Source organism: Strigops habroptila, chromosome 5 (genome assembly GCF_004027225.2).
Source record: "Strigops habroptila isolate Jane chromosome 5, bStrHab1.2.pri, whole genome shotgun sequence".
Lineage (NCBI taxonomy): Eukaryota > Metazoa > Chordata > Aves > Psittaciformes > Psittacidae > Strigops > Strigops habroptila.
Window position 1 is genome coordinate 13,657,008 of NC_044281.2, and position 15,789 is coordinate 13,672,796.

General features: G+C 38.2%; 1 protein-coding gene across 1 annotated transcript in view; it reads left to right on the forward strand.

The window, feature by feature from the left end:
• DYTN (dystrotelin) overlaps positions 1 to 15,789 on the forward strand; it is a 62,335-nt gene that overhangs the window by 926 nt on the left and 45,620 nt on the right. The window contains 12 exon segments of the mRNA XM_030485456.1: positions 252 to 305; positions 1,751 to 1,797; positions 3,862 to 3,936; positions 5,255 to 5,456; positions 7,471 to 7,556; positions 8,434 to 8,522; positions 9,171 to 9,242; positions 9,579 to 9,742; positions 10,615 to 10,726; positions 12,326 to 12,471; positions 14,026 to 14,057; positions 14,060 to 14,193. Coding sequence (XP_030341316.1) covers positions 286 to 305; positions 1,751 to 1,797; positions 3,862 to 3,936; positions 5,255 to 5,456; positions 7,471 to 7,556; positions 8,434 to 8,522; positions 9,171 to 9,242; positions 9,579 to 9,742; positions 10,615 to 10,726; positions 12,326 to 12,471; positions 14,026 to 14,057; positions 14,060 to 14,193 — 1,179 coding nt within the window. The 5' untranslated portion in view covers positions 252 to 285.

Here is a 15,789-nt window from a genome sequence, read left to right on the forward strand (position 1 = left end):
AATACCGTAGTACAAAAGTATGGTGTGTTTATCTGTATGGGTAATTTAAAGCTTAGGCATTGTGCTGTACTGGATAGAGAACTTGTCATCTTAACGTAAGTATCAAATACAAATAGATTATGCATGCTGTATAACTCAGTCAAGTCAGTGGATCTGTTCTTATTTGAGTGAGCAAATTCTAGTGACTGAGTTCTAGTTTAAGTGAGTTTAACCTGTGTATTTTACACATTCATCCTCTTGCTTTGTTTTAGGTAGCTTTGGTGGAGAGAAAAAAAGGAGGAAAACATGAGACAAGCTGTGTGTTTGTAAGTCTATCTTTTAGGTTGTTACATGTAGCTTTCACTGAACACTTATGTTTAATTCATTGCTTAGAATCTTCTGATTTCACTCATTTCCCTACATTGACTTTTCTATCAAGCTGTGCAGAAGCATATACTACTGCACCTATTTTAGCAGTAATTGTATCAGCAAAGCTACCTGTGTATGTAAATGTTGGGCAGAACTGTAGTCTTGCACAATCCAGGGTTGAGTCTAAACCTTAGTAAGGAAGAAAACAGAGGAATAGTGAAAAAGAAACATAGTGGTAGTTCTTTCAAAAAAGGACTTTAAGAAAAATTGTAGTCTTTAATGAAGAAGTTATTAAAGCAAATCTGTATCCCATCATTTTAAGTATTTATAGGTTGTTTAGAAACTGAAACACAGAGTTGCAGCTATTACTAATTAAAATGGTGAGAAGCATATTTGTGACAGGCTCAATAATTGTAGACCATTGAATATTTATGCTTCATAATTTGCCAGTATTCTGTCATGTTTATGACAAATGATCAATGACTTCTACTGGAAGAATGTAATAAAATGAACATTTGAGGAAGTTCAGTTTTAATACCAAACCAGATTTATTATGTAAGCTAAAGATAGTTTTCAACTATTTAATTTTTATTTATTCTAGCAAATTTTCTTTTTTTTTCCCCATTATAAGCCATATATGTGGCCTTTGGAGTCTTGCGTAACTTAGATCTGTTATGTCTAATGTTTTTCTGTAACTGTTTTTCTGTTAACTGTAACATTAACTGAAAGATAGTTACTGTACTGAGTTCATATTAATATTTTAATGTTTAAAAATATAATGGAGCTTAAAATGCTAATGAAATAAATCCTGAAGGGAGACATTCAGTTTTTATTATTATCAGGGACAGCATTTCTTTTGCTTTCAGGATTGTGTAAAGAAGTAGATTCATGGGTGTGCTTCCTTTCTCCCTTCCTTCTCAGCTCAAAAAGAAATAATGTTGGCTCAGCCGAAAACTTCAATTCTGTTTGAAAATTGTAGAAAATAGATTAGTGACTAATTGTAATCAATGAATCTTGGGAAGAGTCTGGTGTAAAGGTGCCCTCTCTGACCTGAAATTATACACTATGGATTGTGTAGTAATCCTGTATGTAAACACTGGACACTTCAATAATGAAAGATCCCATTTCCTGTACTTGAAACTGTTCTGGGGACTGTTTTTGCCCTCATACTGTTTTGCAGTTACTAGAATTACTCCTACTTTATCCTGAGCAGACAGCATGCAATTTTCTGGAGTTTCTCTGCACTTGGCACCAAAATGATTATGTTATTTTATGTAATTCTGTTTAGTTTCTTTTCTGGAATGCCTCCAGTAATTGTTCAGATTAAAAGGTTTGATTTGAACGGTTCTATATGTCTTTGTCTAGAAAATGTGGTTTTACACTTTAGTTTATTTTGTTATAGAATGCCTAATGCCATCTGTTCATTTCCAATGGATCCAGACTTGCAGGGTAAGGATTTTAATCATTTTTTCCCAACTTTTCTCAAGAAATATTTCTGTGTCTGTTTGTTCAGAAACTACTGAACTATAGTCATGCAACTTTCAGAATCTTTGTGCTGTAGCATATAAATGACAAATTACACAACCGTGATGTACCACCTATATTTTTGGATATGTCTTGGTACCTTTCTTGCCATTATCATATTGGCTTGTGGAATGGTCAGGTGCACAGGAGCCATGCTTTCTAATTTATAATGTCTGATAAGGTTTTGTTTCACATATTCTCAAATAGGCATGAAGGATGGCCATACACTCCCTTCTTGAGTACAGAATCTTAGTGGACACTGCATCTGCTAGATAACAAGTAGCGCAAAATGCAGAACTAGCAGGTAATCAGCAGGAGATGTTGGGAAGCAATGCATTCTACGTGTGTAGGAATTCCTTTGCCAGCTTCTCAACAAAGGGCATTTATGCCTCTTGAAGTGAAATTTGACCCACTGCAGAGTTATTACATGCTGGTTTTCTGTCCAAAGGGGAAGATCCATTCCTATGAGAAATGAAAGAGTTTAGTGTCCCTAAATAGCCTCTCATAAAAACTATTCCTAAAATATTTTGTATTTTACTTGGTCTTTTTTTTTTTTTTTCTTTGTCTGCTGTTTTACTTGTGTGTTCTCACAAGTTAATTCTGGAACTGCTTGACAGGCACAGAATGCCCTACTTTGAGGCCACATTTTGTCTGTAAGGATGGACTTGAAGTAAGTAGCAGATGGCTACTGAAACAGATTCCCTCCACTTAGTCATCTTGCACATGGAAGGTGTTTGAGTTGGATCATGTGTATGTTTCTAGCATTTGTATTTGAAAATAAGCATTTGCAATTTAATCCATAGCCTACTGTGGGAGTCTTTCTGTTACTTTGAAAAGAGCTTTGGATCAGTTTACTGAAGAAAGAGAACTGATGATGCATGGAAGTCAAAACCAATTTTTCACATTGTATGACATGCTGCACTACATCTCCAAATAATATCACAAAACATACTATGACAAGAGCAGGACTAAACAGATGGTATAGCAGATATTGGCTTATTTCTATATCTTAGGCAGCATCTGGGAAGCAGCAGAGCCCATAATTTGCTGACTATTAACATTAGTCTGGTACATTTGTGGGAAACCATTGCACACAGATTGGCTTTTTTCCAGACTAAACAGGTCCAGAGTTTCTGAGTTATTTCTACTCAGTTATGCGTATTTGTTGCTTATCTTTGACCTTAATCGACTGTAACTGTTTTTCTCTGAAGTACAGGGAGAAAGAGTCTCTTAGAACAGGAGGATAACTGATAAATCCCTTTCCAGTTTCTAAAGCTTTGTGAACAAAGCTTTTTAAGCCTTTGCCTCCCTCCCCCCTTTTTGTGTGTGTGTCTTCTTGAAGTTCTAGGTATGTGTGTAAAGTAACAGGTATAAGCCATGTTCAGAAGCCCTTACTTCCCACTCAGGAAAACATACTTCAGTGATGTGAAAGAAATGAGCTGAAATCATGGAAGGGTATGGGATTTAGTCAAGCAGTTTGGGTGAGATTCCTAAGCAGAGATGTCAAAAGCCTGTTGCTCTGATAAAGTGCTCTTCTTCTGCGAGAGCTCCAGATGTTGATCTTACAGAAAATTTGTTTAATGCTTGAAACAGTATGCATTCGAAACAATATGCATTCAAAGCAATAACCCTGCTGTGCAGACAAACTGCTCCTTGTAGAAGAACATCTCTGATAAACAGTTTTGCCTGAAGAAATATTATTTCATTATGATCTTGGCTAAAAGTGTGCACAGTGCATATAATTTTTTTCTGGTCCCTGAATAGACTTGAATCACAAAGAAGCTGGTGTGCTCTATATGTTAAATACTATTTTTACAACCCATCATGTCACTGGTCATAAGACCACTTTCCCCACAAAGCTATTTGATCAAGTGCAAATTTGGTTATTTTGATTTTTAGTTAAACAATTTGTTTGGGTTTGTTTTGCTTTATTTTGTTTTGTTTTTTTGACAAACCACTATTGTAACTTGTGTTTATTTTCTTTCACAGAGGCTTTCAACGATGTTCAGAGCTCCATCTACAGAACAGCCCTAAAACTGCGCTCAGTACAAAGTCTATGCCAGTGTTAGTAGCTGAAGAGAATCCTGTGCTTTGACAGGGAGAAGAATCTGTAACAAAACTTGTATTGCTGTCACCATGAGTTATTGTACTACTTTGCTCCCTCATTTTCCACCTGAGATCCTCAGAATGTATTACAAGCACTTAAGAGCTAGATAGTACTTCAAATTGATTTTTTTCCCCCTCTTGAATGTCAGTGGAAATACATTAGTAAAATTCTAAAGGCGTGAGAGAATCAAATTATTATTACAATCTGCAACACTGCTATGTAGGCATCACTGGCAATTATGAATCATTATCTGTATATTGTTATTCTTGTTAAATGTCAAATTCTCGTGTTTCTTAGGAGTCAGTTTATTGGAAATGATTGTGGATCATCAAAAATGCATTGACATGAATTATTTTTAATACTTGAAGTATTAATGAGAAGAAAATATGATAGACCACAAAACCCACACTCATTCTCTCTGTCACCTAGCTCTCTTTAAAATTACTGGATGTAAATTCCACATTGAGCTAAAATGCATGGAAATCTTGAATTTTCCACCTGAAACAGTCTGTTGCCGAAAATGCACAACACTGCAAGTGAGGTCTTCAGGGTAGCCCTGAAAAGATGACTAGTCTGTTGGCCTTGGCTGTATTTTTGCATTTGGGCATGCCCTTCTATGAATATATTTAGTTTGATCTCAGCCTGGTGTGGTAAATCTGCCTGGTGCTAAGTGTCACGATACGAATTCTCGCAGATACTGGTTTACATTAGTTCTGTTGCTTAGTCCTCCATGTTTCCTCTAAGCGCTCGTAGACTCATAGCCCAGTTACTCTACTCCTCCTTGAACACTAGTGACCAGAATTGCACATGGCTTTCCAGATTGAGGTTCACCAGTGTTTCACACCGAGATTTTTCCCATCTGTGCTGGAAAGACCATAGGTGACATATTCTAGGTTCTCTGCTTCTTCAGCAGTCTACAAAATATCTATCTATACATAGAATTAAAGTTAAGTCTACAATTTAGATGCAGTTAATCATGCTATTTTCATCTATAATTTGGTTGCAGTTAATCATGCTATTTTCTTCCCTATCTATCCCAAAATCACATCCAGGGAATTTTAGTTCAACTGTTCTATCTTTGTAGCCTCACAAGTTTTGCTACATCTATGGACAGCAATACCTTTCCCAGATTATTCCTTTTTAAATATTGCATACTGGTTTAGACTTCATGTAACAGACTTGTCTTAGCTAGACACTTCTAATAAAAAAATAGTTGAGATTCCATTCATGAAAAGGCAAGGATTCTCATTCATTTCTCCCTTAATTTTCCCACAGTGGATTTGATTGATGTTTCTCTGATTCAGCACATCCTGTCAAGCGAACAGAGCCAGAGGGAAAAGCAGATTTCTCTGAAAGTGCAGCAGATCTCTGGAATGCTGACAGAACTGTTCCAAAGGGTGAGATTAGAAAAACCAGGCCAGGTAGATCCAAGAGCCACTGAGTTCACGTTGAGCCTGCTAGCTGCCATGTATGACAGGTGAGAGGAAGCACAAAAGTAAATCCATCATGAAGTAGTGCTAGGCTAAGTCTGTTTCTACCACTCTCATACCATTTCGGTATCAAACTATCACATTTTGATGGTGTTTTGCTTGGTACACACAATAGGAGTAGTTCATCTATGGGAATATGAGGCACAAAGCTTTGTTAGAAAAAGTGGTCAAATGTTTCCAAAATTACCTAGAAATCCATATTTCTGCCAGTCCATACTAGCTTTTTCTGTGAACAGTTTTACAGGGAGTAGCTCTTCTTTTGGCTGCCAAGATTTTTTTTTACACTCCTGAAAAAGAATTCAGATTTGCCTTTGAATGACAGTATCCATAGAAAGGTCAAGCATTTGCTAGTCACTTTTCATTATTCACTTTTCTCCAGCATAAAAAGTTCATCAACTAATTATGAAACAAAAGTACAGTCTCATAACTAAGCTGATCAGCTAACCCCTGTGAAGAGCAGATAGTTTCTGTGAATAATAAGGAAGCAGCTCACAGAGTGTACTTACCTCGTGTATTGTTTGTGAATAATGAATTAATTGACCAAACGTGGGTTGGGTTGTGACCCATTTAAAAGAAAAAGCTAAGTTCATTTTATAATTTATTCACCACAGGTGAAATTGATTCCCTTCTACCTCAGAGCAAAGTTTTTTACAGAAAGTGAGATGTAAGTGGTCTGCAGGACTTTTTTTTCAATCACTGGTCATTAATAATATGATTACTACTGCTTATGGTCCTATGTTATGATTTTTTTTTTACTTAAAAAAGCAATTAAGGTTAAGAATAAACTGGTGTATTATGAAACAAAGCTAGAAACATCAAGAGTATGTTGTAATTTGTGTGCACTGTAGGGAAATCATTAGAAGAATCTTCTTAACAGGACTATCTTGGTCTTTTTTCTGGTTTCCTTGGACAGTGTGCAATTTTATCATTACTGTAATTACTTTAAAAAGAGTTACAAGTTTCTTGCCATGTATATAGGATAGAAAAAGCTTATTATAACTTTCTTCTAATCAGGGCATCTCTGTAGAGTGCTGTTGTCCTCTGTCAACACTGGAAAGTATTTCATGGCAAGAGCACATAAGGGCTTTTCCCCATTTTTGTGGTATTTTACTTAATAAACTTCCATAAACCATCACGAGGGGTTGTGTTTGTATACTTTAGTTTTAATCTTGGATGTTTTTTTCTATGAAAGTATGGAAAAACTCAATATATAAATTGAAGTTCTAGAAAATTGTGACCAACAATTCCCCATGCAGCCCATACTCTAGGAAGTGTATTGCAGCTTTATGCAGTATGCTCTGAAAAATTTAATTTAGCTAAAGACTCTTGAAGACAATTTTCTGTGATAGTATTTTGAAGTACAATACTGCTCTGCAAAATTGGTATCTTAAATATAGAATTCCAGGATTTCAGTTCATGTCTTTCGTTTCTTTGTCTTCACGTAAAGAAACGTTTTTTTCATTAGGTGCCTATTTCGCAAACTTGGGTTCTAAATTAAGCCTCATTCTTTGTGGTCAAACAATCAAAACTGAAGTCTTGCTCCTGCATATATCCTTTTGATTAAATTGAGTTGCAGTGAAATTAAAGGGAATCAACCCAAGAGTGGCTCTGTGGAGATCTGGGGCTGCCTGATGTTATAATACAAAATGAGGATTGTAATCCTGCTTTCATATTTCAGAAGGCTTTCCGCAGATTAAGAGCAGATTTTTTTAGGACATGTATTGTAAATGTAAAATATTATTTCACTTGGAATGTGAGGTCTTTGAAGGAGATGGTTTCTTTTTGTTATGTGATTGGATGGCATCTTGAACACTTAACTCTAGTTATATTCAGTGACAAAGGGTCCTAGACGTAAAATATCACTAAAATGTGACATCAGTTGTATACATATAAAAGGAGAGGAGTCTTGAAGTTTTCTTCCAACATAGCAATATTTTTTCTTCAGAGGTTTTAGTTTTTACATTCTCAGTGATTGTAGCGTAACTTACTTTATTTTCCTAGATGTGGAACAGGTTATATCAAAGCTAGATCTGCTGCAGCTGCCCTAATTGCCCTTTCAGGAGACACTCTGCTGGCTAAATACAGAGGTGGGAAATGTATGATTTTATACACTGCCTGAAATACTGAACATTGAGAAAAATCTCCATTGTGATTTTTTTACCTTAAAAGAGGATACAGTTCTGCCATACAAAAAGTAAACTATGTTGACTGCTTAGAGAAAGGCTGATGCAGGAGAATACTTTCCCAGCAATATCCTTAGTCATCTTTGCATAAAGATGAATAAAGATCAGAACAAGTCATAGTAAAGTTTAAGGTAAGTAGAGCTTAAAAATGAAGGCCAAGTTCTTTTTGCCTAGCAGAAAGGAACAGAAAGTCCCTAATTTTAAATGTCATTGAATTAGAAAGCAGTTTTATATATTTGATCCAGAAAGCTTTTTAACATTAGACAAAAATGCTTAAAAAGACTGAGTAAAACAGATAAAGGTAGCCCAGTGCAATGTGCAGCACAAAGACTTCTGCTTGGGTTAAATGCTCGAAATGGAGAGCAAATGGACCACAAGTGGCGTATTGGCCTCATATTCCTCCACTGCATATTGTGTAGTTCCATCCAAATTACAATTGGAATTAACAATTCACAATTTAAATAGGACCTATCTTGTATAAGCATATTTAAATATTTTTCTTACAGCCATGATAATCTTTCCTTCATCCTTACCTGTCTTAACTGCCAGGAATAAGGAATTGCCATAGTTTCTTTGCTTTCCTTTTCTTTCCCCTGCCTGTAGGAAGAAATTATTGTCACAGCAGTCTCTGAATGCCTGTTAGATAGACAATAAAGGGGAACTTTCCTGAGGGGTTTATTTGGTAGACTGCAGTCATCATGTAGATAGTTTGAGAATAAGTAACTAGAAGACACTTAAGGCTCTGCCAGGATTCCAGTTTTTTTCCTTTGGTTGTTTTCAGCTTTCTTTCAGTTTTATGCTGTCTCTGATGGGAAGATAGCCTTGATTACCCGTAGTGCCCTGAGAAGCCTACTAACAGACTTAAATCAGGTAATGCTACTGCAGTGCTGTTACACAACAGACCTTGGAGGAGTATCCTAATCTAGGAAAAAAAAAATACATGGTTGCTACGTTTTATATGCAGTTACATTATTAGGCTAAAGTCAGTCGGGCACTCTGCAAGCATAGGGAGCTGCCACGAGAAGTAGGTAAAAGAATCAAATTCTGTAGTTTTTCTCAGTGTCACCACTTGCATTCATTTTTACTGGAGCTTACATGTCCTGGGAACAGCTGCACACAGCTGTTCCTAAAGTGACTCCAAACTTCAGATGTTTGAACTCACTCGAATAGTGCAGAAAATGCCTTAGCATACATGTATTTCCAGCTGAACTGGTGCTGAAAATGGGATCTGAAAATGACCCCTGTGGTTAAAACCCAATGTCCTTCAGTATTCTAGTATAGCAACATAGCATGTTGATCCATTTCAATAAGTGAGCTGAAAGCAAATAATTCTGACACATACTTAACTATGAAATTGCATGCTGATGGTATGAATATGAACAGGCTTTTTCAGAACAGTGTGTAAAATGGCATTTCTATAGATACTTCACCATCTGTGTGCTGTCACCATCTCAGCAGAGCATGCTGGGAACATCTGTTTTTTATTGAGGTGTTTCTGAGCCTTTCTTCTTGATGCAGATACCAGCCATTGTGGGAGAAGGCTGCACTCTGTCTTGTGTGGAAATTGCAACTCGCAGCTGTTTCCATGGGGTGAGTGAAATTATGATGTCCTGTGAAATGATTGTCAATGTTGCTGGTTGATTAAAATTGCAAGTGTATCACCATATAACATACACCAGTATCTGCTTCTAAGGGGCAGGACTGATCGTCAGTCTCACAGTATAGGAGGATTTATAGCTATAGAAAAGATGCTCAGTAAGACTGCTGAAGACTTGCATTTATTCCAAACCTTTTGGAACCCAGTAACATTTTACATGAAAATCTATGCTAGCAGAGTCCAATATAAGAGCTTTTATTAAGAACTATAGATGAGACACCAGTTCTTTTGATGTAAATGGCTGAACTTGAGACATGTATTTTTTCCAGGTTCTGAATTCAGCAATTGTTGAAGAAAAATTCGTGTCTTGGCTAAGATCAGAGCCTGCTGTTCTCCTGTGGCTCCCTACGTGTTACAGATTATCAGCCACAGCAATGGTTTCACACCAAGCCAGATGTAGAGTCTGCAAAATTTTCCCCATTACAGGCCTCAGGTGCGTGAGTAATTACTGCAGTCTATAGCATCCACATAAATAGTTCTTACTACTGTTTGCATACCTTACAGGCTCTAACTGCTGTATTAAGCAAAAATCTTTGGACATAATCTAACTTAACAAGTAAAACAGGGAAGGAAAGAACCATCACAGCCTAGTGCTCAAGCCTGCATCCTGCTTCTCTTTAGTTCACTAGCAGACATAATTACGGAGATTTACTGAAAGTAAACTGGCAGTTCAGTAGTAAAGCCTATTAAACCTGTGTATCTCATTTCTTAGTTCTTTATCCCATAATCAGGTGTATCAACTGGCTAGTTAACTTATCCATCTTAGCATCTTACTGATCTAAGTAATGGCACAAAATGGCCTAATGGTATAAAAAGGACACTATCCATTACACACTGACCAGAATGTTCAGAAAAGCATTTTACTGTTACTCTCTTCTCACTAACAGTAAGCCTGCAGGTTTAGTTTTTTGCATTTTTGGGGTTTTTTTCAAAGTTGCAAATCCTATGTCAATAATGTAATGATATTACAGTTCCATGAAAGCAGCAAATAGAAATAAGTTGAGGCCTCAGAAACATATGAAGATGTAACTGCATTCTCAGAAATGGTCCTAGAACAACTGTTTCTTCCTTGGACTGAATTTTAATGCAGAAATAAATATCATTAGTGGGTTCTGGAGAATAGCCCACTCTCATTTGGACAAAATAACTCATGAATTCAGAGAATGCTGAAGAAAGTCATCATTCTAACAAAGGTGCTTCTCTGCGTTTCTGAACCCAGAGATCTGGATGTCCAGTAATCAAGCTCGCTTACACCAAGTTCTTACTTGTGGGGAAGTAACTTAATCCTTCTGTTTTCCCTCACAGGTATCGCTGTCTGAAGTGCCTCAATTTTGACCTTTGCCAAGTCTGCTTTTTCACTGGCCGTCTCAGCAAACCACATAAGAGGTCACATCCTGTTATGGAACACTGTGTGCAGGTGGAGTCCCATTGTACTGATTCATTTCCCTATTCAGGTTCTTCATGTAGGCAAGTAGGCAGTAGCCTCTTGAAGTACGTTGATTATGAAATTATGTATTACCCATAATGGTCATGGCATATTAGTGAGTCAGGAAAAGGAAAAAGGGGGCTTCTAACTTTAGAAGGAGTGTTTGGTTCTGAATAGAGCCATGAAATGTCATAGTGCAAGTCCTCTTCCCAAGGAGTTTTATGGCAAGTTTGCTATTTGCAGATCATCCTTAAACCTGTGGAAAAGGCACTCAGTGTGTCTCAGTGCTCCTTCCTCTCAATCCCAATGTGTACTCATTCAGAAATTTATTAATCCTAAAGTTGTACAAAATCCTGCATGAAATGTCCTTTATTTCAGAGCTTTTCCACTTTATTGCAAACTATTTAGACTCATTTGTTTCTGTCAGGGATGCAGCACAAAGAGGCAGCATGGGCCCAACTAAGCTCACGTCACTTAGGCTCTGTTACAGGGGCAACTTGTACTGTCGTCACACTGGTGGCAAAGTTCAACACTGTGAATTTGTGTTTGGAAGATCAGTTTTGTTTCAAAATGCAATCCCTTCCCTCTCCTATACTGTCTGACATTGAGCTTTCCCACATTATTGCTGCAATATTGCAACTGGATCACTGAACTTAGGTTTCCTTTATGAAGCCTTACTCTTAACACTAACCCTGTAAATATTATTTTGTGGCAAAAATCTACACCAAAACTGAAAAGATAAGCTATTCATTCACTATGATAGATAGCAATATCCTTTGTGTGGGACATAAAAGAACCAGTAGTAAACCACTTTTCCCATACCTTCCACTCTTAGCTGATGCTGTCCTTGGCTGGGTAAGTTTTCACATCGTCTTTACCAGAGAGGGGGCTGCTGAACGGGGATTTGAGATACCAGCACCGTTTTTCCTTTCCATGCTGACACCTTGTGGTAATGTTATTACCATGTTGAGAAATTACTAGGAGGCATGCTGTATGTTTTCTTTGTGTTTTCCTGTTCAGTCTGTCAGGGCTCACCCCGTGTTCTGCAGCAGTCGCTTCCTGGAGCAGAATTGGTTTGTGTCCTTCTATAATACAGCTGCTGAGCTTAGTTGTTGTACCTGAGCCTGACACTGCTGTGACAAATGGAAGTGTGGGTTTTACTACACTGTATGAGAGCAGGACGTGTGGCACAGAGGGCTGTACCTATTAACACTTCATACAAGTATAAAAGTACTTCTGCCCATTGATCAAGAGGGTACTTTGATAATTCAGGCAGAATTATCATTGTGACTACGAGCTTGATCACTGTAACTGCCAGAGTCCTGGATTAGGCATTTCCAGGCTGCCTCATTTCGGCCCAGGCAGAGTGTTTCACTTACTTAACAGAACTGAAGCCATTCTTGCCTGTGGTGCTGCGTTATCATCCACCTCAGCTCCCCTTCCAGGGCTCAGACAGCAGCCATGAGCCTCTTCAATTGTTGAAGAGGTGAACCTTTGCTTTCTTATGTCTTGCCTTTGCCTTGGACTGTGTCTACTTCTGGGCAGCGCCTGTTTGAAAATTCACTCTTTTATTATCCCTCAATCCAATAGATGTCAGCAAAGGCGAATGCAAAGCACTTTCTCCGCACCATCAGAAATAACCTGTTTCAAGAACGCTGCAGCAGAAAGGAGTCTCAGAGAAGGAGGGCTCTGGAGGTAGTGGAGGAGATGCACTTCCATACTCACAAAAAGACTTTGTGAGTTTCTGTTTCCAATGAGTTTGTGATCTCTGAGTAGTATGTCAGGCTGTGGATATTGCTCGATGATGTCCTTTGAGTATACGCAGACACCATGTCATAATTTTTCCATTAAAAAGGGAGAGTGTAAATGGGAAGTTGCTGCACATTGTTCTGTAGCTTAACCATGATTACCATGCTGACAACATAATGACCAGTCGTCTTATAAAATATAACATACTTGTGTCTTACTTCACTCATTCCTTATGTCATCTCTCTCTCCATGCCATTTCTCATGCTTGGTCTAGGGGCAAGCATTGCAAATATTTAGTACCTGTTTTAAGCACCTCCTCTGTGACAAATTCATTGGAAATTAACTGTGAATACTTTCTACATGTGACCCACAGTAGGATCATTCTGCCCAAGTCCCACTGAATTGCAAACCTGTGGGATTACTCACAAGAGGGAGTAGCTGATCTCACCATTCCAATTCTTTCAGATCAGTTCTGTGTGCTTTTAGTTAACATTGAAATTAATTACTGTATTTCCACTGGCCACAATGGTTAATAATGAGCATTGGAGGTCATGTTGTAACTTTCCCCTGCAGTTTTTCCTTTCTTGCTCTGAGATTTTTGTTGATATTTAGGTGTAAAAACTGAAGGGAGTGATTATACGAGATAAGCACTATGAACATACAAAGGGTGACATTCCTTCCTAGTTGTGTAAAGACCTAGCAACTCTCTTGCATCTTGCATGTGTTCTCCAAATGAGGCTTCAGTGAGACTGAAATAGGGAAAAAATTATTGCTCCTCTCTAAAGTAATTGATTTAATTCTTGTATGAAGAAGGAGAAAAATCTGTTTATAAAACTCGATTGTGCTACACTGCTAGGTAAGTACATTGCTGTTAGACACCAATTTTTTATATACAATAAAGACCAATGGATGATTGTTACAGTGATGCTTATGGAGAAAATAATGTCAGTGTTTGTTTTTTAGACTGTGGTGAAACACAAAACATTTTTCACTGCTAACATTTCCCAACTAGTATTCAGTTCTTCATTTTGAATGTCATTTAATCCTTCTGGGAGCAATCAAGATTTCTCTGTAATTCTGCGTGGGTTTGCTTACCTAATGCTTTGGTAGCAATGAGAGAAAGAAGAATTTGTTTGGGGTTGCTGTTACAGGTGGTAGTGGGGCTGATACCTATCTGGGCTTTTCCTAGCATAGAATGGTCTGAACAGCAGGTATCTGACCCTTTGCTATCTTTTTGTAGTTGAATTTCCCAACATATTTATATCTCTGCTAAAGGAAGCAAAAAAGAGAAGCAGAAAATTGCACTGATACTAAATGGGTGGAAAGAACCTGTTGCTGAGATTCCGTTGAAAGAGTGGAATTTGTTTTCATTCTTTCAGCTAAAATATGCCATCAGACGGCTAAACTATACTTCTTGCTTATTCAATAGCACAGCTGTCTGTCTATTTACAGTGCATCAGTTTTATTTTGATCTTTCTCGGTACCAAAACCATATAATGCTTGATCCTTTCTCTACTCTTTATTTCTTTGTTGGTATACAGTCCCCCTGCAGAACTCAGTGCTTCACCACTACCTGGCCTGAAAACCTGTCTTTCCCAGTGGACAGACCTGTCCTGGAGTCACCAGAGTTCATGTCTGAAAACAGAACTGTAGGGCAGAAGAGTGAGAATAACAGCAAGACACCAGAGCAAGGCAAGACAGAAACTCAGGTGAGGAAAACATGAACCTGAAATAGTGCTAAAGCTGTGAAGAAGACCTACCAAGTAAACTATTTGTCTTCTAATTATCAGCAAAAAAGAAATGTAATGGGCAGCTTCACCTTTCTGTTAATTTTTCATGTATGGAAAAAAATGTGGAATCTGAAAACTTTGTGAAGCTTCAATTTGATACCCTCCCAAGATTAGTAACTAACTCTTTGACTTCAGTGACCTTGAGAAGTATTTGTAAGAATATTTGCTCTGTTAGTTTTTATTTTTTCCCAAGTGGTCTTAGTTAAAGATGACATTAAAGACTAGCTAAGACTGGAGGCCTCTCTCTATTCTGACAGAAAAAATGCCATCCTGTCTTCCAACTGCAGGCAAATGTCAAGGAAGGACATCCTAATTCTTGTTAGACTCAGGCCATTTTTGTCACCATGGCAATAGCTAGAGGACAGAATGGGCCCTTCTTAAAGATAAATCCAGAGTAGTGTCCACTCCAACTAAAATAACTCATGCATAAAAGCTCTCCACTAATCCATTTCCAGGTTCCCTGCATAGAAAGAATGCTAGAGGAGAGAGTAGAACAGTGTAGGTAAAAATAAGTGCAGAGCAGTTTTCTGTTTCTATATTTATTTGAGAGGTTGGTAGCTCTGCACATACTCAGAATATAGGGAACACTGGGTTGTGTTCAAACCACTTTGTATCATCCACTTGTCTTGTTCTTCCCGGAAGCCAAGGGTGCAGTAGCTGAGAACTAGCCTCTGCATGTCAGGTCATTCAAGCTACTACTCCGGTAACGCCCATTGGAAGACCTCTCTTTTAGGACTCTGCTGCCCAGCTCAAGCTATAGTGGCAGCCAGCACATATCTGCAGGAGAAGCTGTAGGCAGGCATTGCTTAAGCATATAATTTGGCTGGCATTTGTTGTTTTAGAAGACAGCAAGATTGGACTTGCATCCCTGTATTGGGATTCTGTCACGTGCATTGCTCTCTTGTTCATTTTCTCTCTAGGCTGAGAATTCTTTTAGAGCAGTTTTATACTGATTTCCAACATCTTGTAGCGCAGATTATTTCAACGTTGCTTAAAAAGATGCAGACCGTAAGTCAAATTATAGCTTATAATAGAATCCATAAGCTTGGAGGTGCTGGGGCCCCAGCTCTTAGTCTTAAAATTTCCTGGCAGCCTTGGTTCCAGCCCAGCTTATACCATGCTTCTAAAGCAGCTTACCTCTAAAGCAGTGTTTGTCTCCCTGACTTCTGGGCTGCAGTCCCCTGCATGGTCCAGAGACTGCTACTTCCATCCAAAGACCAGGAGCTTCTCTCTTCTACATCCAGTCTCTCCCTCCATCTCCTTGTCCCAAAGCAGTTGTGGGACTTCACAGAATTATAGAATCACAGAATGGTTTGGGTTGGAAGGGACCTTAAAGATCATCTAGTTCCAAACCTTCTGCCATGGACTGGGACACTTTCCACTAGACCAGGTTGCTCAAAACCCCATCCAGCCTGGCCTTGAACACTGCCAGGGAGGGGACAGCCAAAACTTCTGTGGGCAACCAGTTTAAGTGTCTCACTACCCAAATCAGAATATTGCATTTAGCAGAAATTC